At 50.8% G+C, this 25,862-nt stretch overlaps 1 protein-coding gene across 1 annotated transcript; it reads left to right on the plus strand.

Annotated features, from left to right (window-relative positions):
• The first annotated feature begins 854 nt into the window (after window positions 1-854).
• On the plus strand, window positions 855-25,781 carry LOC130032459 (TRPM8 channel-associated factor 2-like). Its single transcript, XM_056124016.1, has 8 exons — window positions 855-1,441; window positions 12,741-13,723; window positions 14,339-14,436; window positions 15,668-15,881; window positions 16,384-16,623; window positions 19,375-19,712; window positions 20,562-20,741; window positions 25,719-25,781. The coding sequence occupies exons 1-8, from the start codon at window positions 855-857 to the stop codon at window positions 25,779-25,781; spliced, it is 2,703 nt and encodes a 900-aa protein (XP_055979991.1).
• Window positions 25,782-25,862: the final 81 nt, after the last annotated feature.

Below are 25,862 nucleotides of genomic sequence, written 5' to 3' on the forward strand. Positions count from 1 at the left end.
AGAGAGCATCATCCATGAGTGGTGGTCTCCCAAACTGCTTTATGGCGCGTTTCTGCAAACTCCCTCTTCGGATTCACACTCAGTATTATGCCTCAGTAACACTGCGGATACACTTCAATTGTGGTGGCAATGACACCGGGACTCCTGGGCAGCAAGGACATCTTAGATAAGGGGCTACGATCAAGTCTAGGGAGGTCAGGCAAAGTCATTCACAGTAAGAAAAAGGGGGGATGGGGCTGGAGTGATAGCACAGCAGGTAGGGTGTTCAGCTTGCACGCGGCCGACCCAGGTTCGATTCCCAGCATCTCATATGGTCCCCTGAGCACTGCCAGGGATAATTCCTGAGTGCAGAGCCAGGAGTGACCCCTGTGCATCGCTGGCTGTGACCCAAAATGCAAAAAAGTGGGGGAGGGGAAATCCCCTGAAATTAGCAGGGGTTCGTGTGCTTTTATTGATTTTGTCTGTTTGCTAGGTTCCTTTTGGGGGCACACCCAGTGATGCTCAGGGGTTACTCCTGGCTCTGCATTCAGGAATTACTCCTGCCGGTGCTTGGGGGACCATATGGGATGCTGGAGATCGATCCCGGGTTGGCTGCATGCAAGGCAAACACCCTCTCCACTGTGCTATCGCTCTGGCCTTGTGGTTTTGTAGTTAACAGCACATACAAGCTATGACTCGCACATTGCCATGTGAAAGGGGGCGTGGCCTGGGGTGTTCCTTGTGCACTAGGGACCCGACCAGTACTGGGCGTGTTGCAATTGTTCTTTGTGGTCTCTGAGTCTCTTCCCTGCTCTCCTGCAGCTGCTCCAGCCATGGCAGCGACGACAACTCCTGCCTCTGCTTTCGAGGCTCTCATGCACGGCGTAACCCACTGGGATGTCCCCAAAGACCCCGTCCCCTGCGAGCTGCTGCTCATCGGCGAGGCCGCCTTCCCGGTGATGGTGAACGACAAGGGCCAGGTGATCATCGCCGCCTCCACGTACGGCCGTGGACGCCTGGTGGTGGTGGCCCACGAGGGCTACCTGGTGGCCGCCAGCCTGTCCCCTTTCCTCCGCAACGCCGTGGACTGGCTCTGTCCCACGCCCGGCGCTCCCGTTGGCGTCCACCCGTCCCTGGAAGCGCTCACCAGCATCCTTCAGGGTGCTGGTACCCAGGCTCAGCTGGAGTCGGAACCAGGAGCGGCCCTGGGGGTTTACTGCATAGACGCCTACAGCGACGGCCTGAGTGAGGAGCTGGTGCAGTTTGTGAAGCGCGGAGGGGGCTTGCTCATCGGGGGCCAGGCCTGGTACTGGGCAAGCCAGCACGGTGCCCACCAGGTGCTGTCCGCGTTCCCGGGGAACCAGGTGACTTGCGTGGCTGGAGTGTACTTCACCGACACCTACGGGGACACGGGCCGGTTCAAGGTCTCTAAGAATATCCCCAAGATCCCGCTGCATGTCAGGTGAGTGACTGTGGTCTGCTCAGCAGAGGGAGGGTGGTGCCTCTCCTGAGCGACCTGCCATCCTTGGCGTTTCTTTCTTTGTTTTGCTTCATGAACTACCGTTCGCCATGTTCCGGGCTCCCTCTTGGCTCTGTGCTCAGGAATCACTCCTGCCCGTGCTCAGAGCATCCGCTGTGGTGACAGGGATCAAAGCTGGGCTTTGTGTGCAAGGCAGGTGACCCCGTCCTGTGTCTCTGGTCCAAACTGCAGTTCTAGGGGCTGGAGAGATAACACAGCGGGCAGGGCGTTTGCCTTGCAAGCAGCCGACCCGGTTTCAATTCCCAGCATCCCATATGGTCCCCTGAGTACCACCAGGAATAACCCCTGTGCATCGCTGGGTGTGACCCAAAAAAAGGGCCAAAAAAAAATAAAAACCCTGCAGTTCTAACATGTGTTTTTAAGACCCACCTCGCATCAAAATCAGGCCGTTTGGGATTCACCGGGTTCCAGGAGGCACTGCATCCTCCCTGCTCTGCCGCAGGCCCCAAGTAGCAGTCAGGCTAGAAACGAGCTCAGTCACCAGCCTGCGCCTCATGTCTCATGCCGGGGACATGGAGAGAGGATGTCCAGCCCTCTTGGGCAAACAGGAATGTTTGTGTGAGATGGTCCGCAGGCCAGACTCCACGTGGCCAAGTCGTACTGTGCCCACACTTGTATTCCAGGGGATATTTAGGCCGTCAAGGAAACAAACGGTTTCCTGTTCTAACAAGGAAAAGTCAGGCCAGCTAAACAGGAACAGCAGCTGGAGGGGTGTGGGGGCAGGAGAGGACTCTCACTGAGAGAGTTCCGGGAAGGCTCAGAGTTGAGGGAATGCATGCAGGTTGAACGCTGGCGTTTCAAACACCAGGAGTTTATTTTATTTATTTATTTATTTATTTCTATCTTAATCTCATGGCAATTCAATTTTATTTTATTTTTTAAATTTTTATCAATGAATCACCATAAGGTACAGTTGTAGACATTACAGGTTTTTGTGCTTGGATTTCAGTTATACAATGATTGAGTACCCATCCCTCTACCAGTGCCCATTCTCCACCACCTATGATCCCAGTATCCCTCCCACCCCCCATCGCATCCTGCCTCTGTGGCAGGGTATTCCCTTTTGTTCTCTCTCTCCTCTTGGTTGCTGAGGTTTGCAAAAGAGGCATTGAGTGGCAATCATGTTTGTTCTTATAGTCTACTTTCAGCATGCTTCTCCCATCCTGGGAGGATCCTCACAACACCCTTCACTTGGTGTTCCCTTCTCTTTCTGAGCTGCCTTTTCCCCTCGCATGTGCGGCTGGTCTTCAAGCCATGGAGTGAAACTCCTTGTACTTATCTCGACTATTCTTGGATGTTAATCTCCTATTTTGTTACTTTATATTCCCCAGATGAATACAATCTTTCTGTCCCTCTCTCTCTGATTCATTTCACTTAGCATGATACTTTCCATGTAGTGCCATTTGTGTGTAAATTTCATGACTTCATCTTTCCTAACAGCTACATAGTACTCCATTGTATAGATGTACCAAAGTTTCTTTAACCTGTCAACTGTTCTTGGGCACTCGGGTTTTTTCCAGATTTTGACTATTGTGAACAGTGTAGCAATGAACATCGAAGTGCAGATGTCATTTCGACTATACTTTTTTTGCCTCTCTGGGATATATTCCCAGGAGTGGTATTGCTGGGTCAAATGGGAGCTCAATTTCTAATTTTTTGAGAATCATTCATACTGTTTTCCAAAAGGGCTGAACCAGTCAGCATTCCCACCAGCAGTCAAACACCAGGAGTTTAACTCGGAGCGGGGGGGGGGGGGGGGGGGGCTAGAGAGCTAGTCCAGCACGTAGGATGCTGACCTTGCATGAAGCCAGTGTGGGTTTGATCCCCGGCATCCCATATGGCCTCCTGAGCGGGAATTATTGCTGAGCGCAGAGTCAAGAGTAACCTCTGAGCATCGTCAGGTGTGAGCCAAGAATCAAACAAAAAACCCTAAGCAGGGGACCCCGGAGCTGGAACCCCCAGCCCCCAGGAGAGAGGAAAGAGGTACCATAGTTCCGAGTTGCAGGTTGTGGGAGGGAGGGACACTGAGGTGGCCTTGGGGGTGGCGTGGGTGAAGCTTGTGGCCTCTGAGGCTGGTTCAGCAGGGCCTTGATGGCTCCTGTGGAAAGTTATTGCCGGCATCTGAAGTCTTGCAGAAGACACAGTGTGCCAGGGACTTGGACAGATCGAGAGACACCATATCAGTTCCTTCTTTTCCTGCTGTCTGGATTCTACCTCCTCCATTTGAATCCACCAGCAGCCTGGGGGAGAGGGAATCCAGTGGTGTAGACCCACAGTCACAGATCCAGCAGTGTAGACACAGCCATACAGCATCACAGAAAAATGGGGTTAGAGATGACCGCCAGCGTGGAAGGCTTCTCTGACCTTTAAGAAGCTGAAAGGAATTAAAACAAGAAACCAGAGTGATGGACATGTGTGAAAGAGGCGCCCAGGGCAGTGAGCTAAGGGACCGCCTGAAGCTGATGTCTGTGTGGGGCCTTCCAAAGTTTCTAAGATGCGATTGGTTGGAGTAACAGGCATGGAGTAGGGACCGGGAGGAGGTTTCTGAGAATGGGTGGTCCCTGGAAAAATGGTAGCACTTTTTCCTTCTAAAGATATGGACCCTCTCTCTTGCAAGTAGAACCCAAGCACCATTGTCACACCTAAGAAAAAATTAATAATTTCTTAACTTCATCATTCATTTTTATGGTTTAATATATATGTACATATGTCACTGTCACTGTCACTGTCCTCCCATTGTTCATCGATTTGCTCTAGCGGGCCCAGTAACATTGTGAGACTTGTTACTGTGTTTGGCATATCAAATACGTCACGGGGAGTTTGCCAGGCTTTGCCGTACATAGGTACATATATTGTAAAATATATGTACATATGTACATATATTTTAAAATATATTTTACACATACGTATATTTTACATATATGTTATATACTATATATAACATATACATCACTGTCATTGTCCTCCCATTATTCATCAATTTGCTCCAGCAGCCCCAGTAACATCTCCTTTGTGAACTTGTGACTGTGTTTGACATATCGAATATGTCACGGGTAGTTTGCCAGGCTTTGCCGTGCAGGCGAGATACTCTGGGTAGCTTGCTGGGCTCTCTGAGAAGGGCAGAGGAATCGAACCTTGGTCAGTGGGGTTGGCCGCGTGCAAGGCAAATGCCCTACCCACTGTGCTATCGCTCCAGCCCAACATATACATAGATAGATAGATAGATAGATAGAGATAGATAGATAGATAGATTTTCTGTTTGTTGAGTGCTTTACAGTGACTTACTTCCACATCCCTGTCTGCCTAGCAATCTTCCATGAACACTGCCCAGCCCTAAGTTCATTGATTCATTCATGGCTGAGAAACAGTAGCTTTGAAATTCTAGTGTTTCTTCTATTTAGAATTTCAAAGAACTTCTATAGACACAATTCCTCTTCCTCAGTTGTTGGCTTAGATGACTTCGAGAAGGCCAAGCTTGATTTCTTCCTCCTTTTTTAAAACCTCGTTTCCAAAATATTGAATTATTTTGTGTTTACCCCCAGGTCACCAATACATAAGAATTTCTTTCAGTCTCATGACAAACTCAGAGATGCTCATGAAATTTTTTTAAAGAAGTATTATGCTCATGAAAGAAAGTATTTCATTTCGTGTCTCTCTGTCAGTGCTAAGATGAGCCGTGCCTGTCACCAAGAGCCTCTGCAGGGTGACTGTAGAACCTTTATTTTTTTTAATTAATTAACTTATTTATTTTGAATACCCATCCCTCCACCAGTGCCCATTTCCCACCACCACGGATCGCAGTATCCCTCCCACCCTCACCCTCCCCATCCACTCTGCCTTTTTGGCAGTGCATTCCCTTTTGTTTTCTCTCTCCTATTGGGTGTTGTGGTTTGTATAAGAGTTAAGCCTGATTTTCAGGGAGAAACGTTGGATGATTTACTTTCCATTGATCACTTTGTATATACAGAGATGTTGTGTGGCCGCGTAAGCTCTGCTCTTTTTGGGACCTGGTGCATTCTCCGGGAGCTGTGGAGCCGCCCAGCGGCCTTTCTTCTCTGCTGACTGTAGAACCTTTAGAGCCAGCCCCGCAGACATCCAGGCTTTTCAGTGTAACAAGGTCTGTCGCATTGTTCTGTGGCCCCAGACCCTGCACCAGTCATTTCTGCAAGGAGCCCTGGTCTCTTCTAGAGGGAAATGACATTTGGAAACCACCATCTCCCTGGTACCATCTTCGAGAATGAGTAGGTTCAGTATTGTTTCTAGGCCTTATGAGTATCCACAATTAGTGTGGATTTTGTTTTAAAAAAATATTTTCGTTGTAATTCCTGTCCCCGCTCCTGGCTGCCCTCGCCGGGGCCCCTTGGAGGGGAGCGGGTTGAGCTTTCCTCCCCACCCCGACCAGGGCTCCGGCAGCCGAAGACCTCCAGGACCAGCCACCACCATGCTCAGACCACTCTCCGCACACATGAAGGTACTGGCAGAGGGACAAAGCCACGCGTGTTCCAGGGCCGAGATCTCCAAGCCTACTCAGATTGGGGCCGGGCATCCTCCACCCAGAGCCTCCAAATTCCAGTAGGCGGGGGTCACACCCACCAACTGGCCCCCTGGCGCCGTGTAATCCCATCAACGGCCAAGACCCAGAGACTATAAAAACCACCTCCCAGAACAGCGCGGTCGCATTCACGACTGCGCAACATCTTATTATGACATCTTATTATCTCATTCTTACTTTGGACAAACTGGCAGGCTACCGAATGTAGCCTGCCCACACGGCAGAGTCTGGCAAACTCCCCGTGGCGTACCCAATATGCCATATACCAGTAGCAATGATGGGTCTCATTCTCTTAAAGAACCTTGAATATAATCTCAGGGCTAGGATGAAGGAGACGTTACTGGGGCCTGCTCGAGGCAATCGACGAATTTTTATTGTGGCAGAGCCTGGAAAGCTCCCCGTGGAGTATTTGATATGCCAAAAACAGTAACACCAAGTCTCACAATAGAGACTCTACTGGTGCTGGCTCAAGCAAATCAATGAACAACAGGAAGACGGTGCTATACAGTGGTTTGCTCTGAGTTTGTTATTTATCTGGTTTAGGGACCAGAGCCAGTGGTGCTCAGGGCTTACTTCTAGTTCTGTGCTAAGGAATCACTCCTCGGGATGATCAAGGGACCAAATGTGGTGCCAGGGGTCAAACCTGGCAGGCCACATGCCAGGACCATATATCATACCAGGCCTTTTACTATCTCTCGGGTTCCTGAGTTTGACTGATACTTCAGACAGATGCACTGCTCCAAGCTTGTGCTTCATTTCAATGCTCGTCCATCTGCGCCTACTTTCTTCCCAGGATGAAAAGTCCCAATTCTAAAGTGCACTGCTCGGTGATTCATTTGCTTTTACTCATAATGCACACAAGATGGTTGTAAAATACAAGAAACTGTTTACCCTCAGAACAATCAAAGATGCCTTCAGTGCTCTTTATCCTTGTGTTATATTTTGTTTGATATCTTCAGTCAAATTGCCTTATAATAGAATAATACTTATCTTTGTGGCAATACCACCAACATGATGTTCATTTGGATGTTTCACTTTTGCTTCGTTGGAATTGCTTTCATAAATTAATATATTTCATAATTATATAAAGTGATTATGTGGATCCAAAATCAAAGATTAAGAAGTCTGCCCTCTGTTTTTGTCTGCTTTATGAATTTTCTTCCTTTCTCTGTTCAAAAAATGTCTTATTCTAATATTCATTTATATAGAAAGACATACACATATATCAGTTTGCTTTTTGCATAGGGAAGTGACATACTATACGATTTTTTCCTTCACCTTTTCAATGTGATATTATTCCTTCACTATAGCACTATATTATTATATAAATAATATACAATATATTCTATTAAATTTTAGCGTGTAGATGCAGTATAATTCATTAAGTTACATCTTTAGTCACTGTACATTTCTAATAGTTTGAAAATTTTCAGTGGTCTATTGCATATATACTGCACTAAATACCCGTGTGCTTGTTTGTACTGCATTTCTAGTCATGAAATTGACAGCTCATAGGGAGAACGGAAACAGTGCCCTGATAAAGATGGTTAAATTCACCTGTTTTAGAGTCAGTTCCTGGGAAATGACTGAAGGGCAGTTAGCCTCTGAAGGATGCTCTCTGGATGGGTTTACACTATCCGTCCTTCTTGCATATCTCCCTGGCCACTATGGCATCTTCTTCCAGAAGACACTCAGACACGAGGAATTGGGAAAAATGGGCTCGAAGGCAAACATTTAGCAAGAGGCATTTTAATAGGATTTTTCACTCTTAAGTGATATACTGGGAAGAAGCTACATATTTATCAACATTGCTTTGGTGATTAGGTTGTATTACGCAGTTTAGACTGAAGAACAATTTTTCAACCATTAAAAGTCACATATTCAAGAGGTACGTACAGGAAATAGGAAAATGATCATGATCTAATAGACAAAAGTTGAGAAATAAAACTCTGTTCTAAATGATACCGATGATCATATGCTTAGGGGGAGATGTCAGTATATTCAGCCCTGTTCCATTGGTCTACAGCTCTGCCTTTGTTCCAGTACCATGCTGTTTTAAGTATTACTGCTTTGTAGTAGAGCTTGAAGTTAGGGAGGTTGATTCCTCCCATTTACTTTTTCCCAAGAATTGCTTTTGCAATTCGTGGGGGATTATTGTTCCATATAAATTTCAGGAGTGTTTGCTCCATTTCTTTGAAGAATGTCATGGATATCCTTATAGGGATCACATTGAATTTGTACCGTGCTTTGGGATGTATTGCCATTTTGACAATGTTAATTCTGCCGATCCATGAACAGGGGACATTTTTCCATTTCTTCATGTCCCCTTGCATAACTGAAAACCAAGTACAAAAATTTAATAAGTCTATAACTGTACCTCATAGTGTTTCACTAATAATAAATAAATAAATAAATAATACCGAGCTTATGGGCTAGAGTGATAGCACGGCGAGTAAAGCGTTTGCCTTCCACATGGCCAACCCAGGTTCTATTCCTCCGCCCCCCTCAGAGAGCCCGGCAAGCTACTGAGAGTACCCTGCTCGCACAGCAAAGCCTGGCAAGCTTACCGTGGCGTATTTGATATGCCAAAAACAATAACAACAAGTCTCACAATGGAGACATTCCTGGTGCCTGCTCAAGCAAATCGATGAACAACTTGACTACAGTGCTACCGAGCTTATGAAAATAATGTCCATATAGGTAAAGGTAAAGGTAAAGGCCCTCCCGTAGATCATCAATTTGCTCGAGCGGGCCCAGTAACGTCTCCATTGGAGACTTTGTTGTTACTGTGTCTGGCATATCGAATACTCTCAGTAGCTTGCCGGGCTCTCCGAGAGGGGCGGAGGAATCGAACTCGGGTCGGCCATGTTGGCCGCTTGTAAGGCGAACGCCCTACCCGCTGTGCTATCGCACCAGCCCTATGTCCATATAGGTGGACTATAAAGCGCTTGGAAAAATAAGAACCCTTGAGTTTTTCCTCAGGACTTGAAAAACCAGTTTATTCCCCTTATTCAGTTTCAACTCAAAACAGCCTCCTGGATGCTTCTCCTGTAGGGACCCCTGGAAACAAGGATCCCCTTTCCACTGCCACCGTCCCTTGCTGGAAACTCCCCCCATGACTCTCCAGGGAAAGCCCCAGTGATTATGTCCTGTTACCACCTCCCCACATGCTCACTCTAGTGCCTCTCTAGATCTGTGACTTCCAACCTTATACCTGCAGAACCACTTCTAAACTATTAAAGTAGAAACAAAACCTTCTTTTTTTTTTTTTGGTTTTGGTTTTGGTTTTGTTTTGTTTTGCTGCCTCACCTGGCTGTGCTCAGAGCTTTCTCTAGGCTCTGTGTTCAGGGATCACTCTTGGTGGGGCTCAGGGGACTCTATAGGATGCTGGATTTCAAAACCAGTGAGCTGTGTGCAAGGCAAGCCCCCTACCTGCTGTACAATCACTCCAAGCCATTCTCTGTAATAATATTTACCAACATATGATAGTACTAGTCTCCTGTCCCCACGCTTGGCTGTCCTCACCAGGGCCCCTTGGAGGGGGAAGGGTTGAGTTTCTCCCCCGCCGGCCCTCGAGCAGAGCCCCAGCAGCTGAGGACCTCTGGAGCCAGCCACGGCCATGCTGGGACTCCTCTCCACACGTCCAGACGGGCCTCACGCATGAAAGAACTGTCAGAGGAGCCCAGGCGGGAACCCAGGCATGCGGGGCCCGGGGCTGAGGTCTCCAAGCCTACTCGGATTGGGACTGGGCCTTCTCCACCCAGACCCCCCATCTTCCAGTAGGTAGGCGTCACACCCACCAGCTGTCACCAGTGCCAGGTTGGTCCCATCAACGGCCAAGACGCAGAGACTATAAAACCCAACTCCCGATATCTTATTATCTTATTTTTCCTTTGGAGAACCTGGCAGGCCACCAAAAGTGTCCTGCCCGCACGGCAGAGTCTGGCAAACTTCCTGTGTCGTATTCAATATGGCAAATACCAGTAACAATGATGGGTCTCATTCTCCTAATCCTGAAAGAGCATTGAAATGGCTCTTTTAAAATCTCAGGGCTAGGAAGAAGGAGACTGGTGCCTGCTCGAGGAAATCGACGAACAACAGGATGATCGTGATCGTGATTGTGATGATAATACTGCTATATGGACACGCGTGGGTATCATGTGTTCCGAGGCAATGACTTTTCATGCACTGACAAGGAATTTCTGTGGGCAGCACCAGTGCCTGAGTAACACTGATCAAAACACCTGGAGTACAGAGCTGAGTAGAAAACATCCAGACCCATTCCAAGACAAAGGGTGACCTAGAATTGTGATGAATCGCCCAACAGACAACTTCGTGACGAGACTCACAGAGGGGCTGGTCTCAGATGTCTCCTGCCTAAACTGAGCTGGGGCTGACCAGCATTGGCAGCTCTCAGCTCCAGGAATGCGCTGACATGCAGCCAACGCCCTCAATGCTGTCCCTTCACTCAGCTCGGGTTCAAAGTGTCCTGTCAACCCATCTTGGTCAAAAGCTCCTGGACCTCCTCACTGAGCAGGTTCTGTTCTTTCAAATTGCTGTGGAAGGCTCTGCAGTTCCTGGAGGGAGGAACTGCCCCATCTGGCTAGGGGAGAGGCCACCTCTAAAAATCACCAGAAGGGGGCTGCAGTGATAGCACAGCTGATAGGGTGTTTGCCTTGCACGCAGCCGACCCGGGTTCGATTCCTAGCATCCCATATGTTCCCCCGATCACTGCCAGGAGTAATTCCTGAGTGCACGAGCCAGGAATAAACCCTGTGCATCGCCGGGTGTGACCCAAAAAGCAAAAAATAAAAAAATAAAAAATAAATAAAAATCAGCCGAAGGGCCTCAAGGGATGTCTTATCCCCAAGGAGAAGCACACCTGTGTTTGTGCAACGCACGGAGGCATTGCGGTAACTGGGATGTAAAATCCAACTGCAAGGCTCCTGCTGCCCTCTGACCACAGTTCAGACATGCCCGCAGAAAGCATTAACCTCAAATTATTATCTCCTTCCACATAGATGTGGGAGTGCAGCCTTCAAGACCTTGAACATTAGTCTTCACAGCCGTTAAAGGGTGACCGTCTTTCAGAAGAGGAGCAAATAAATCAAAGAGATAACATCAAAACGCCTGAGTTCTTTAAGTTTGTGGGTTATTGGCCCTTGGCTGGTAGGAGTGATAACAACACAATCTTCTAAAGAAACCGTGTTGAAACCAAAAGACATACACTGCATTTTCACAACAGGATGATAACTAAGGATGTCAACAAGATCTGCAAACTCCTGTGTTCCATGCAGTGTTCCAACAGGCATGATCTGGAAACAACCCAGGTGTCCCAACAGCAAATGAGTGGATCAATGTGTGGTATATTTATATAGTGAGATATTACTCAGCCATGGAAAAACAGAGTATCTCACTGCAGCGTGGATGGAATTAGATGGAATCAAGCTGAGTGAAATGAGTCAGTAGGAGAAGGGCAAGTATACCAGCCAATCCCACTCAGAGACAGTATATAAAGGAACCAAGCCAGGGAACAGACGGTGTCTAGTGAAAACTAGTTGTTAGGGTCAGAGGTCAGCTGAGACAACCTAAGAATGAGAGGAGGAAGGAAGGAAGGCACCTATAGAATGTGGTTGGTTACTGGCTCCCGGCTGGTGTGGGACCCATGTAACCTTCACTCTCTTGAACTCATCAATAAATTTCGTCTTAAATCTAGTATGAGTACAATGAAGACTTCCAGAGTTGAAGGCTATGTCATTTAAACCAGTGGTATGTTGTATTATTTAAAAAGACATAGAGGGTGTTGGAGCGATAGCACCTAGGGTAGGGCATTTGCCTTGCACGCGACCAATCCGGGTTCAATTTCTAGCATCCCATATCATCCCCTGAGCACTGCCAGGAGTAATTCCTGAGTGCAGAGCCAGGAGTAACCTCTGTGCATTGCCGGGTGTGACCCAAAAACCCAAAACATTTTTTAAAAATGAAATAAATAAAAAATAAAAAGACACAGGGGTTGGGGCCAGAGCTGTAGCCAAAGGAGGTTAGCACATCCTTGGCATGTATGAGGCCCCACGGTTGACCCTGGCACCACTCAGGGCAGGCTTCATCAAGACTGATGGATGGAGAGATGACATCGATTGAATCAGACCCTTGGGCATTCCTGTCTGAGAGGAATTCCCAGACTGAAACTTTGGAGAATGTAGGTTTTGAGGTGTGCCAAACCGGCCAGCTCACTCTTAGGTGGTGGTGGTTGTTTTCTTTTTTCCAAATCCATCCAAGGCCTCCTGGGGTACACACAGAGCCCCGTAATTACCGGTAGGTGCTGCGGGCAGTGGCACTGTAGCACTGCACTGTCCTCCTGTTCTTCATTGATTGGCCCAGTAACATTGTGAGACTTGTTACTGTGTTTGGCACATCGAATTCCTCATGGGTAGCTTGCCAAGCTTTTCCAGGCAGGCGAGATACTCTCAGTAGCTTGTCGGGCTCTCTGAGAGGGGTGGAGGAATTGAACTCCGGTGTGGGCAGTGGCATCAACACCTTTTCACCTCACCCTGGGGTCGGGAAGACCATGGACCAGGCAGGCCCTGCGCAATTTCAGCCCTCAGGCTGGAGACCCCTGGCTCTTTGCTAACCGACTGTGACCCCTTTTGTCCCTTGTGTCCCTTGCAGGTGTGGGGAGGACACGAGGCAGGACCAGCAGCAGCTCCTGAAAGGGATCTCGGAACTGGACATCAAGACCGGGGAGTTGCCGTCCAGGCTGCTTGTGCATGGGGCGCTGGCCTTCCCCCTGGGCATGGACCCCTCGCTGGGCTGCTTCCTGGCAGGCGCCCGCTATGGCAAGGGCCGGGTGGTCCTGGCTGCCCACGAGAGCCTCCTCTCCGCCCCCAAGTTGGGGACCTTCCTGCTCAATGCCGTGCACTGGCTGGCCGGGGGCCCCGCGGGCCGAGTGGGGGTGAACCCCAACCTGAAGGGCCTGTGTGCCCTGCTGGACGGCAGTGGCCTGCAGTGCAGCCTGGAGTCCCAGCTGACCGACCAGCTGCAGGTCTACTGCTGTGAGGCCTACAGCGACGCGGAGGCCGGGCCCTTGCGCGAGTTCGTGGCCGAGGGCGGTGGCCTGCTGTTGGGGGGCCAGGCCTGGTGGTGGGCCTCACAGAACCCCGGTCGCCCCGCCCTGGCTCGTTTCCCGGGAAACCGCCTCCTCAATGGCTTGGGCCTCAGCATCACAGCCCGGACCCTGCAACCAGAGTGTTACCCTGCGGCCACCCCTGAGATGCTCAGGTACCACTTCCGCCAGGCCCTGGCGGCCTTTCTGCAGCAGCTGAAACAGGGCCGCGGCTGCGTGGACCAGAGGAGGCTGGCCAAGCTGGGCAGCGACGGGGCCGCCTTCCTGAGCATCCCAGCGCGGGGCATCCCCGCCTACGCCTCCGTGCACCGCCTCCTGCTCAAGACTTTGCCTCTGGCAGGCCTCCCGGCCGTCAGCAAGAAGAACCCGGTGGCCGCTGGCTCCCTGGAGGCTGCCATGCTCAGCCTGGCCACCGAGCTGGCGCGATCGGGGACTGACTGCACCCAGCTGGCCGCGGGGCTGGGCGGCTGCGCTTACGCGGACCCCGCAGAGCGGAGCATCACCATGAAGGTGGACGCCTGCAACCCAGGTGTGCAGCGCGCAGAGGGGCTGACGGGGTCCCCCTGGGTGGGGTGTCCCCACGCCCCAGGCAGTTGGGGTAGGGGCCAGAGGGAGGGTGCGGCAGGGAGGGCTCCCTCTCGCCTTGCACACGGCCCACCTGGGTGCAGTGTCCAGCATCTGACCTAGGGGCTACCCCAAGGCCATCAGGAGGAGTCCCCTGAGTGCAGAACCAGGAGTAAGCCTGAGACCCAGAGCTGGAGTGATAGCACAGCGGGTAGAATGTTTGCCTTGCATGCAGCCCACCCAGGTTTGATTCCCAGCATCCCGTATGGTCCCCTAAACACCGCCAGGAGTAATTCCTGAGCCTGAAGTAACCCCTGTGCATCGCTGGGTGTGGCCCAAAAAGCAGGAAAAGAAAGAAAGGAAGGAAGGTAGGAAGAAAGAAAGAAAGAAAGAAAGAAAGAAAGAAAGAAAGAAAGTGCCTGAATCCCAAGGTGTGGCCCCAAAACCAAACAAAGAAGGAAGTTGGGGTGGAGGGTCAGCTTGGATGGCCAGAAGTGAGTGTACAGGGAAGGGGGTTGGGAGCAGGTGTGTTTGGGGGGAGAGGGGATGAGGGACTGAGCCTCCCTGTGCTAATTTCCAGGCCCAGGGGAACGCTGGATGAGCACGGGCCGCTACCTGCTGAACGGGAAGAAAGCGGAGTTCTCCCTGCCAGACTCCGCTAGTTCTGCTGGGCTGAAGGTGAGGCCCCAGCCCCGTGCTCAGCCCCCTCCAGGCTCAGAGCCACTCGCTGGCCCCCGGCAGCATAGGATGGGTCCGCGGCCCCCTGGATGGGGTGCTGGAAGGTTTTCTGTGAAGTGGGTGATGAGGCCTAACACTGGCCATTCTCAGTGCCCTGTGCGAGGTCCAGTGGCATGTGTGGGGTGTGGGAGGGGGCAAAGGCAGAAGAACGCAGAAACAAAGATGCCAAGGAGGGACTGGAGCAATAGTACAGCCGGTAGACTGTTTACCATGCATGCGGCCGACCCGGTTTGATCCCCGGCATCCCATATGGTCCCCCAAGCATTGGCAGGAGTACTTCCTGAGTGTGGCCAGGAGGAGCTCCTGAGCATCAGTGGGTGTGACCCCCCCCCCCCCCCCTGCAGAAAAGGAAAAAAAACATGCTAAGGAAAGGAGGGATAGGAAGGAGAAGAGGAAGTCATGGGCAGAGAACAGGGGTCTCGGCTCCTCTGTAGTGTAGAGGTGACATGTCTGTGCACTGTGGCCCAAACAGTTCAACTTCAAACTAACTGTCAGGGAGTCCGGCTGGTGGCTGGAAGGGATTGTGGGCTGAGTGCTGGAGAGCCTGGCAGTGGGAACCAGGTATGCCTGGGAATAGGGACCTCTATCCCGGCGTCTGAATGAAAGGGGTAACTGCCTTGGAGGAAGCAGCTGAGTCTCGGGGCTCCTAAGAACTAGCCAGGCCCAAGCCTTTGGGGTAGGGAGCGGTGATGTTCCTGGCTGGGAGCTGGGGCACCCAGGGGCACCCAGGGGCACACCCACACCTGCCCCCAGGTCCCTGTAGCCATACCTCCTCCTGTCATCCCCCATATTGGGCCAGAAGTCGGTTTCCTCCTCCCTTGTCCTGGGGGTTCACTTCCTACTCACTGGGGTCTCTTTCCTGCCCCCTAGCGTCTTCCCTGAGAATTGCAGGACCCCAGCCAGATAGCCCAGGGACTCCCCAAACACACGGGGAGGCATCCTCTCACCTTGGCTTGGACCCACTCCCTACTCCGGGCACCCCTGTGGCACCCCTGTGGCTCACCGCAGCGTGGCCCCCCGCTCAGGTCTCTGAGGGTGCCTGGCCTTGCTCCCACGGGGGGAGCCTGGACTTTGTCTCAGCCTCCATCCACACATTCCCACCCTCAGCCCCTCAGACCTGCAGGGCTCTGTTCTCCCACACACAGGGGGACCCCGGGATCTTTCCCTCCAGGTTCTCATCGGCTGCCACACAGACGACCTGAGCGATGCCCACCAGCTATCCCGGGCCCCGGTGGTCACTCACCAGTGCTGCGTGGACCAAGCCACGGAGTCCGTGTTCTGTCTCTGGGGGGGTCTGATCTATGTCATCGTGCCCAAGGGCAGCCAACTGGGGCCCGTGTCCCTCACCATCACCGGCTCCGTGCCTGCTCCCTACTACAGGCTGGGTGAGTGTGGGGACCGAGGGGCTGTGTGAGCTACGGCTGGAGAGGATGGGGAGGACTGTGGGGTGGGGCCCGCAGGAGATGGGAGACCCCATGCCCCATCCCCTGTGCCTCATGTCCAGTGTCTTCTCCCTGCATCCTGCATCCTGTGTCCAGTGGAGACTTGGGGACCAAAGAGGGAAGACCTGAGACCCTTGTTGATAGTTGTTCATTCTGTGTTTGCCCGCCCCTCGCAGCCCCCAGCATTTTCTGCCACCAGGGAGCTGTGGATATAGAGAGACATTTTCCATCTTGTTTCTTGACTCCCCCAGGGCGCACAGGTCGCTGTCCACCATGAACAGTCTGCCTGGCAGTAGTGTGGGTTTATTGCTGGGGCTGCAGTGCTCTCGGTTCCGGGGTGCTGGGGGCGTGCAATTCAGGGCATAACTTAGGGCGGGTGCTCGCTCAGTCAAGGCTCCCTCCCGGTGCTATTGGCCCCCGGCCCCGCTCTGGTCACTGTTCCCAGGTAAAACATCCCTGGCGGAGTGGCGGCACAGTGTCCAGCACAGCCCGGCCCCCTGGGGGGAGCTGGCCACGGACAACATCATCCTGACAGTGCCCACTGCGGACCTCCGGACCCTGGAGGACCCTGAGCCCCTGCTGCGCCTCTGGGACGAGATAATGCTGGCCATCGCCAAGCTGGCTGCCCAGCCCTTCCCTTTCCACTGCCCCGAGCGGATCGTGGCCGACGTGCAGATCTCGGCAGGTATGTGACTGGGACAGGGGGCTGCCTGGGGCAGAGTGGGAGGGGTTGCCTCTTAAGGCCCACGGTGCGCTTTTTGGGTCACACCTGGCAATGCACAGGGGTTCCTTCTGGCTCTTCACTCAGGAATTACTCCTGGCGGTGCTCAAGGGATCATGTGGGATGCTAGGGATCAAACCCGGGTCAGTCACCTGCAAGGCAAATTCTCTACCCACTGTGCTGTCGCTCCAGCCCCAAGGTTCACAGTGTGCGGTAGTCAAGGTGGCAGTAAAGCCATGTGGTGGGGGAGGAGACAGGGGAGAGACATAGCCTTGATGGGGATGACAATGTGTTTCCATGTGCGTGGTGAGGAGAGTCGGGTGAGCTCATGGGTAGGGATGGGCAGGGACATCTCAGAATCAGTGGCCTGAGCAAACACAAGGAGGCTCTCACTGATCCGGATGAGGAAACGAAATGTCATAAAGGGGGGAATGCCTAGACCATTCTTGACCCCAGAGCTTAGGGAAGGACAGAGGCAATCAATGGGGGAGGAAGAAGATGAAAAGGGGGAAGGGGGTGGCAGGAAACAGGTCAGGGCATTGGTTACCTGATGATGTGGATAGTTCCACAACCAGAGCACAGACTCTACAACACTGAAACCATGAGAGCAAGCTGCAGCTACTGAACTTTGTAAAGTGCTTGTCAAGGTGGTGGGAGTGGAGAGCAGGGGGCAGGTGGGAGTGGGGGAGGGGGATGAAGTAAGGGAACACGGGTGGAGGGAAGTTGACACTGATAGTGGGATTGGTGTTGAAATATATGCCGAAAACTCACCTAGTCGCAGTTCTTTCATTAATTACAAAATTATTTTTATGAAAAGCAAACAAAAGGAATGTTGGCCTTGGGAGTTCTCAGAGGCAAGGGGCATTGCTTCCAGGAGAGGCTGAAACAGAAATATTTCCTTCCGGGTGATGTTGCTTGTCTGTGGTCACTGTCACTGTCCTCCCGTTGTTCATCGATTTGCTCGAGCAGGCCCAGTAACATTTCCATTCCACCTGTTACTGTGTTTGGCATATCGAATACGTCACGGGGAGCTTGCCAGGCTTTGCAATGCAGACAAAATATTCTCGCTACCTTGCTGGGTTCTCCGAGAGTGGCGGAGAAATCGAACCTGGGTTGGTCAGGTTGGCTTCATGCAAGACAAACGCCCTACCCGCTGGGCTATCTGTGGTATGTGGACGAATATTGAGGAGAGAATGCGAGATATCAGCGTTGGGGGTGGCAGAGATTACCTATGATTACCCTTGACCCTAAAATGTAGAAATGAGAATGATAGGGAAAGAAGGGGGGCTGTAAAAAGAGATAAACAGGGGGTAACAGGAGGGGGCAGAAGCCTTGGGCACAGCTAGGGGTGTGGAGGAATTGTATGTGTTTAAGTCTGAGCCACCAAACCAACCTTTTTGCAAGCACTCAATCCAAAAGACAGCAACCAGACTTCAAAATGTGCCTGTCACAGAGACAGGCTGGGGCCTCGGAGGGATCCCGGGAACCCTGGGACAGGCCTAATGCTGGATCATTGTGTGCCTGAAACTCACTATGAATTTGTTAATCATGGTGCCTTAATATTTTCTTGGAATTTCTCAGTGAACTATTTTTTCCTAGCACACATCACAGGCATCAGTGGCAAGGGAGTAAAGAGGTTTCTGTTGAGTGTTTTGGGGGAGAGAACATCTAGAGAGGTGTAAGGACTCTGGAAAATTCCTCCAGACCTGTTTGCTTGGTGGTGGTTGTTTTTCCTTCTGGCTTTTGAACCACACCTGCTGGTGCTGAGGGCTTACTCCTAGTTCTGCAGTCAAGCATCACTCCTGGTGGGGCTTAGGGAACCACACGGGATCACGGTTATGGTCCTCCCATTGTTCATCGATTTGCTCGAGCAGGCCCAGTAATGTCTCCATCGTGAGACTTGTTGTTACTGTGTTTGGCATATCAAATACATCATGGGTAGCTTGCCATGTGGATGAGATACTCTCGGTAGTTTGCCGGGCTCTCCAAGAGGGGTGGAGGAATCGAACTCAGGTGGGCCATGTTGGCTGCGTGCAAGGCAAACGCCCTACCCCCTGTGCTATCGCTCCAGCCCGAGATGCCAGGTATAAAACGTAGGGTGGCCACCTGTAAAGCAAGCACTGTACTGTGTCTCTGTCCCTAAACCTGTTTCCTTATGCTTAATAAAGGATGAGGTTCACAGCTGGAGCTACAGTATAGCAGGTAGGATGTTTGCCTCGAAGGCGGCCAAACAGGTCCCCTAAGTATCACCAGGAGTAATTCCTGAGTGTAGAGCCAGGAGTAATTCCTCTGCATCACTGGGTGTGATCAAAAAAAAAAAAGAAAGAAAAGAGGAGGTTCATTCTCCTTGTGAAACACAGGGAGAATATAAATCAGGACAGCAGTCATGGGAGAAGGCAAGAGGTTCTTCTAGCCTGGAGGGAGTCAGGTCCCAGCCTGGGACATCCGGGGAAGACCTGCACACAAGAGAAACCCGTAGAACTTGTGTCCAGTGATACAGGGAGGAGCGCTGGGCTTAGGTGACAGTGCTGGAGACCAGTAGAAGAAGCAGAGTGGGCAGGGGTCCACTCCCTGGCATGTGGGTGTGGGCCCCCCCCCCAAGTGGGGGACCATGGTTCTCTCCTCTCCTTGGAGATTCTGGGATTGTGGAAGGTCTCAGAGAGGGAGCCGGAATTGGGATTAAGGTTGACCGCCACTTTCCCCACCGCACCCCAGGCTGGATGCACTCCGGGTACCCCATCATGTGCCACGTGGAGTCGGTGCAGGACCTGCTGAGTATCGAGAGCATCCGTAGCCAGGGCCTCTGGGGGCTCATCCACGAGCTGGGTCACAACCAGCAACAGGACGGGTGGGAGTTCCCACCGCACACCACGGAAGCCACATGCAACCTCTGGTCAGTCTACGTGCACGAGACGGTGCTGAGCATCCCTCGGGCTCAGGCCCACCCTGACCTGAGTGCTGTGGAACGAGACAAGAGGATCAGAGAGCACCTGGGCAAGGGGGCGCCCCTGGAGAACTGGAGCATGTGGACAGCTCTGGAGACCTACCTGCAGGTACCGCACAGACTTGCGGGGGGCATCCTCTACCCGGTAGCACCCCAGAGACCAGGAGCCCCTTCATGGGCCCTGCCAGCATAAACCCCTCATCCCATCTCCCTGGACTCGGGATGCCAATGCTATAAGGTGCGGAAAGGAGCTCCCGTTCCGTTTGCTCCCCGGTTTTCTGATGGTGCACAGAGGAAATGAGAAGTGTTACAGGAGAAAACCTCACTGGGAGAACCGAGGGCTGTGATAAGGCAGGAGGGGAAACTCGAAGTCAGCCCTGCCAATGGGGGTCGGCACTTGCCTTGTATGTGTGAGGACCCTGGGATCGGTTGCTGCCGCTTCATGGGGAGCCCCAGTGCCACATTGGGAGTAGTGCTCAAGTCCCACCACATATGACCAAGCGCGCCACCCCCACCCCAAGGAAAGAAAGGATGGGAGCTGGAGTGATAGTATAGCAGGAGGGCGCTTGCCTTGCATGCAGTAGACCCAGGTTCGATACCCACACCCTATATGGTCCACTGAGCTCTGTCAAGGGTAATTCTTGAGTAGAGAGCTAGGACTTAGCCCTGAGCATTGCTAGGTGAGACCCAGAAACTGAGAAAGAAAGAAGGAAAGAAAGAAAGAGAGAGAGAGAGAGAGAGAAAGAAAGAAAGAAAGAAAGAAAGAAAGAAAGAAAGAAAGAAAGGTGGAGGAGAAGGAAGGAGGGAGGGAGGAGGGAGGGAGGAGGAAAAGAAGGAAGGGAAGTGAAAACCATCTAGACACATACACACACACACACACACACACGTATGCATGCACACTGCAGCCACTACCACAACTTCTGCATCCCCTTCCTCACTTTCCTGTTTGTCTCCCCAGCTCCAGGAGGCCTTTGGGTGGGAGCCGTTCACTCAGCTCTTCGCAGAGTACCAGACCCTCTCAGGCCTCCCCAACACCAACACCGGCCGGATGAATCTGTGGGTGAAGAAGTTCTCTGAGAAAGTGCAGAAGAACCTGGTCCCTTTCTTTGAGACCTGGGGCTGGCCCATGCAGCCGGATGTGGCCAAGAGCCTGGCCCATCTGCCTCCGTGGCAGGACCACCCCATGAGGACCTACGTGTGTGCTGAGGAGTAAAGGCCATGCAGGATGTGCTGCGAGCGCAGTGGCCAGCAGCAGCCCCACGTCCGTGGCCTTTTGTTCTTGAGCCGGGACCCTGCACCCTAGCGTGTCTTCTGGATGGCAGCCAGGGGCCAGAGACAAAATGAAACCAGCCCTCGCAGGAAGATGACCCTTGATGCTATTTCTTCTTGCTCCAGCTCTCAGCAAGACACTTCCTCCTCCTCCTCCTCCTCCTTCTCCTCCTCCTCCTCCTCCTCCTCCTCCTGCTCTTCCTCCTCCTCCTCCTCCTCCTCCTCCTCCTGCTCTTCCTCCTCCTCCTCAACCTCCGAGATTTTGTTTCTTTTTTTATGGGTGGTGGGAGCATACTTGGCAGTGCTCAGGGACTACTCCTAGCTCTGCACTCAGGAATCACTCCGGGGGTGCTTGGGGGAGCATATGGGAAGCCAGGGATCGAACCCGGGTAGGCCGGATGCAAAGGCAGCGACCTCCCTACTGGATTATCAGTCCGGCTCCCCGCAGTGAATTTTTTGCGGTGGCCTCTTGAAGTCTACAGGCACTCGCTTCTGTTTTCTAACAATGATGCTCTGAAGCACACGGATGCCTTAGGGACTTGCTGTTCCTCCAGCCAATTCTGCCTCTCTGAACAAGCTCTTCATTTCTTCCTGTTGGAAATCTCTGAGAAGAAGAGCCAGGCTGGTGTACCGCGAGCCCGGTACCAGCTCTGGTTCTTTAGAAAAATCACTTCTCACTGGGTCCATATTCTTATTACATGGGGATGACAGTCCCGGTATCTCCTACACATGGGTTTTCTTTGTCCTCGGCGTGGTCCCACATGGCCTTCCTATCCAGTTTATGGGGACAGTTTGCAAAATGTCTCACTCAGAGAATCACTTCGGGTACTTGGGTGATAATGTCCAATAAACATCAGTGCTATTTGCCGACATGTTTGTTAACAGTAATTGGGATTCTCGCCCATCCCAAAGAGTCTTGCTCATAACCGGAACCAAAGAATGGTGTTGACAGCTCAGATTGGCTGCTCCCACACTACTGAATTCAGTTGATTCTCACTTTCTCCCTGAAAGGGGAAGGGGTCTGAGAGGGCCCAAGATCCTTACTAACTTCAAATGCAGACTGTAGTACTTTTGTGTCGACTAAAGACAAGAGTCACCTAGTTACCTGGACAGAATCCATATCCTGTTTTTTCTTAGCACAAGGGAGGTGATAGATCTCTTTAGCTGCCTTGCATATGATCCCTATCAGCTGCCCAATGCTGAGAGGTGTGGGGATCCGCTAGGATACTGAGAACAGTGAACCAAGACCGTCACTTTATCCTCAACCCACCACGCTCTGGGCTCGCCCAGTCTCCTTCCAGGCCATCCCAGTTCTTTGACTCGGTGGGATTTAAATTCAGGCTTTGCCTCTAGCATGAGGAGATACCCACTAACCGTCCCTCCTACTCAATCTAAAACCACTTTTCTTTTGTTTTTGACTCCCACTCCCCTGGTTGTGTGGAGATCGAATGGATTCTCAGAAAAACTGATTTAGGAACACCCTTCTCTCCATTCCAGAAAGTTTCCTTTCCTTTCATGAGCATCTGTGGTCAGGTTGGGGATTCGCGAATCACTTGTTAATCAAGCAACATCGTTACTTAACACATACATACATGTCCAGATGAACCAGACACTGTGTGAGGGAGTTTCTTTAACTGTGTCCTGGAATCTTTACCACAGACTTCTGGAGCAGGTACTGGGATTCAACCCATAGATGAGAAATGAAGCTCCGAGATAAGCTAACTTCTGAAGCCATAAAGCTAAGGAAAATAGGAAGCCCAGCATGAGAACATCATGGAGCCCCTGGCCCCCCGTAGATCATTCCTGGAGATAATGAATGGAAGGACACACAGCAGCATGTCGGGTCCTTCTCAAGAGGAGTGGCTGAAGGTGGGCACCACCAACAGACTACCGAAGACAAAGATGTTGGCCCCTTGAGAGCAGCCCAGGGCTTCGGCTGAGGGTGCTGTCTCCATGGGTCATGCTCCTCATATCAAGAGGATGAGGTGTAGAGCCAGCCCGGATGGAGTCCACTGGTGAACATTTTCCATCTCAATTCACTAAGAAGGACCCTTATGGGGGAGGGTCAGCTGGGGTGAGACAATTCTTCCCCCATGATGGCTACCTGTTCACTATCCCTTTATGTGCAATTATCTGAAGAGAGCCAATTCTTTTGGTTGAGGGTTACAGGTGGAAGGAGATAATTAAAGCATAAAGAAAGAAAGAAAGTAAGAAAGAAAGAAAGAAAGAAAGAAAGAAAGAAAGAAAGAAGGAAGGAAGAAGAAAAGAGAAAGAACGATAAAAAGAGGAAAGACAGAAAGAAAGAAAGAAAGAAAGAAAGAAAGAAAGAAAGAAAGAAAAAAGAAAAAGAAGAGAGAAAGAAAGAAAGAAAGAAAGAAAGAGGAAGGAAGGAAGGAAGGAAGGAAGGAAGGAAGGAAGGAAGGAAGGAGAAAAGAGAAAGAACGATAAGAAGAGGAAAGACAGAAAGAAAGAAAGAAAGAAAGAGAAAAGAAGAGAGAAAGAAAGAAAGAAAAAAAGAAAGAAAGAAAGAAAGAGGAAGGAAGGAGGGAGGGAGGGAAGGAAGGAAGGAAGGAAGGAAGGAAGGAAGGAAGGAAGGAAGGAAGGAAGGAAGGAAAAGAAAATCCATGAGGGGGTCCTACTAACTGTCCCAGTCTTTATGGCGCTAAGACCATGATAGTGAAATCACAAAATGTCCGTGGAAAATGGGAGATTGAAATCCTACATAATTCTCCTCGCCAAGGAAAAGTCAAGCCGCAGCAAAGACACTCACAAATCACAACAGCGATGAATACATCACGGAGACAAAACAGTATCTCCTGGACCTGCAGGGACTAGGCCACACAAGCTGCATCCTGCCACAGATAAGGGCAAGGTGCACACACAGAAGCTCACAAATGGCCCCTTTTAAACAGAATCGCGTTGTCTGCTCTCGACCACATGGTTTAGTTGTCCTGGATAAGACAAGTCTAGCAGGCATGTCCATGAGGAACCGCTGATTGAATTCTCGATGTGCTCCAGGGGAAGGGTCAGTGAACTGTGACAAAGGGGAAGCTGTAATAAACAGTCCCCGTGCTCTTAGAATCCAGCCCAAAGCCAAGAGCCTAAAAATCTATATTCCAGAGTACATTTGCTTTTAAGGATGTCAACGTTGGTCTAGCAAGGTAAAGGTAAAGGTAAAGGCCCTCCCGTTGATCGTCGATTTGCTCGAGCGGGCCCAGTAACGTCTCCATTGGAGACTTTGTTGTTACTGTGTCTGGCATATCGAATATTCTCGGTAGCTTGCCAATCATCCATAATCTGCCAGGGACAGTTTTTAGTTTGTTCTGCTCAGAGCCATGCTAGAGAGTCAGTGCTACTGCTACACCCAGTTGCGGAGAAAACACATAAATACGGGGCTTGCAAGGAACTTGCCCACATTTCCAGTGGGGGAAGTTGGACTGAGCAGACACTTAGACAACAAGCGATCCCCTATCGTGGGTTCATCTGTCACCAACTGCAGTTCTACATACGAGAAATGATGTGTCTATTATGTCCCCAGACTAACAGACCCAAACTGCAGAAAAAATTATATATTTTTAAAAACATTTTATGGGGCTAGAGCAATAGCACAGCAGGTAGGGTGTTTGCCTTGCACGTGGCCAACCTGGGTTTGATTCCCAACATCCATATGGTCCCCCAAGCACTGCCAGGAGTAATTTCTGAGTGTATGAGCCTGGAGTAAGCCCTGTGCATCACCGAGTGTGACCCAAAAAGAAAAATAATTAAAAAATAATGTTCTTTCCATTGATTACCTTAGCAAGGCAAGACGTGTGACTCATCTAAAGCCCCCATTCCTTTTTAACCAAGAATCTGCTGTGTCTTGTCTGGGAAGTTTTGAAGAACTCATGACACAGAATCGGTCTATGTGTTTATTTTTCTTTTGTTTCTCCATTTTATAAAATGTTTATTAATCTGGTAACAAAACTAAGCAAAATATTTTAAGCAATTAGATATGAATATTTTTTTTCTCAAAATATTTTTATTTTTATTTTTATTTATTTATTTATTTATTGAATCACTGTGGGAAAGGTTACAAAGCTTTCAGGTTTAGGTCTCAGTCATGCAAATATCAAACACATTTCCCTTTACCAATACTTATTTTTTACCATGAAGAACCCCAATAAAACCCCACCCACCCACCCCTCCCAGTCCCTGTGAGGCAGATGAATTCTAGTTAACACTCTATCTGCTTTGATTAGATTCATTGTTTCAATAAAAGATTCACCACTATTATTTAGAGTTTAACCCCCCCCCCCCAAATCAGACATGCTGAAAAAGCATTGTGAAGTGATTTGCTTTCTACAGCTGGGTTCAAGAATTAAATGTTGGTTTTGGATTTCTGCTATTTTACTTATTGACCCTGGAAGTATTTCTACTGAAAGTCAGATAGTTCAGAAATTGGTTTCTGTGCTCTGGAGTCGTGGCCATGCTGGAAAGTCGCTAGTGGGGGGCAACTGGTGGCCTCGGTAGGGCGTGAAGGACAGACCAGAACGCCCCCCTTCCCATGAGGTTTTAGTTTTAGTTGCCCCCACACCCCCGGCTCATACCTGCTGTTCACAAGGCTCCCATGCGGCCGCCATCCTTCTTTCCAGAGAAGAGAGGGCGACTGGGGCAACACCCTTTCCCCTCCGGACAGACATGATGGCCTGGATTAACGCATAGTCCATTCACTTTTCTGCTCCAAGCTGCTGGGTTCTGCATTAAGTCCTTGTGCTTCTGGGGCTGTGGCCATGCTGGAGAGCCGCTCGTGGGGGGAAACTGGTGACCTCGGTAGGGCATGAAGGACGGACCGGAACGCCCCATCCAGAAGGAAGTGGCAACCAGCCTGGCCTACCTACCTGAGTGGAAGGAAAATATAATGAAACTGTAACTCCTCACACAGATGTAAGGAGTGCCCAGCGAGGTGGCAGGTTAGAGAGGTCCCGGGAGGCAGGCAGAGAATGGGCCTTCG

This window comes from Sorex fumeus, unplaced genomic scaffold (genome assembly GCF_029834395.1).
Source record: "Sorex fumeus unplaced genomic scaffold, SorFum_2.1 ptg000048l, whole genome shotgun sequence".
In the NCBI taxonomy this organism is placed as follows: Eukaryota; Metazoa; Chordata; class Mammalia; order Eulipotyphla; family Soricidae; genus Sorex; species Sorex fumeus.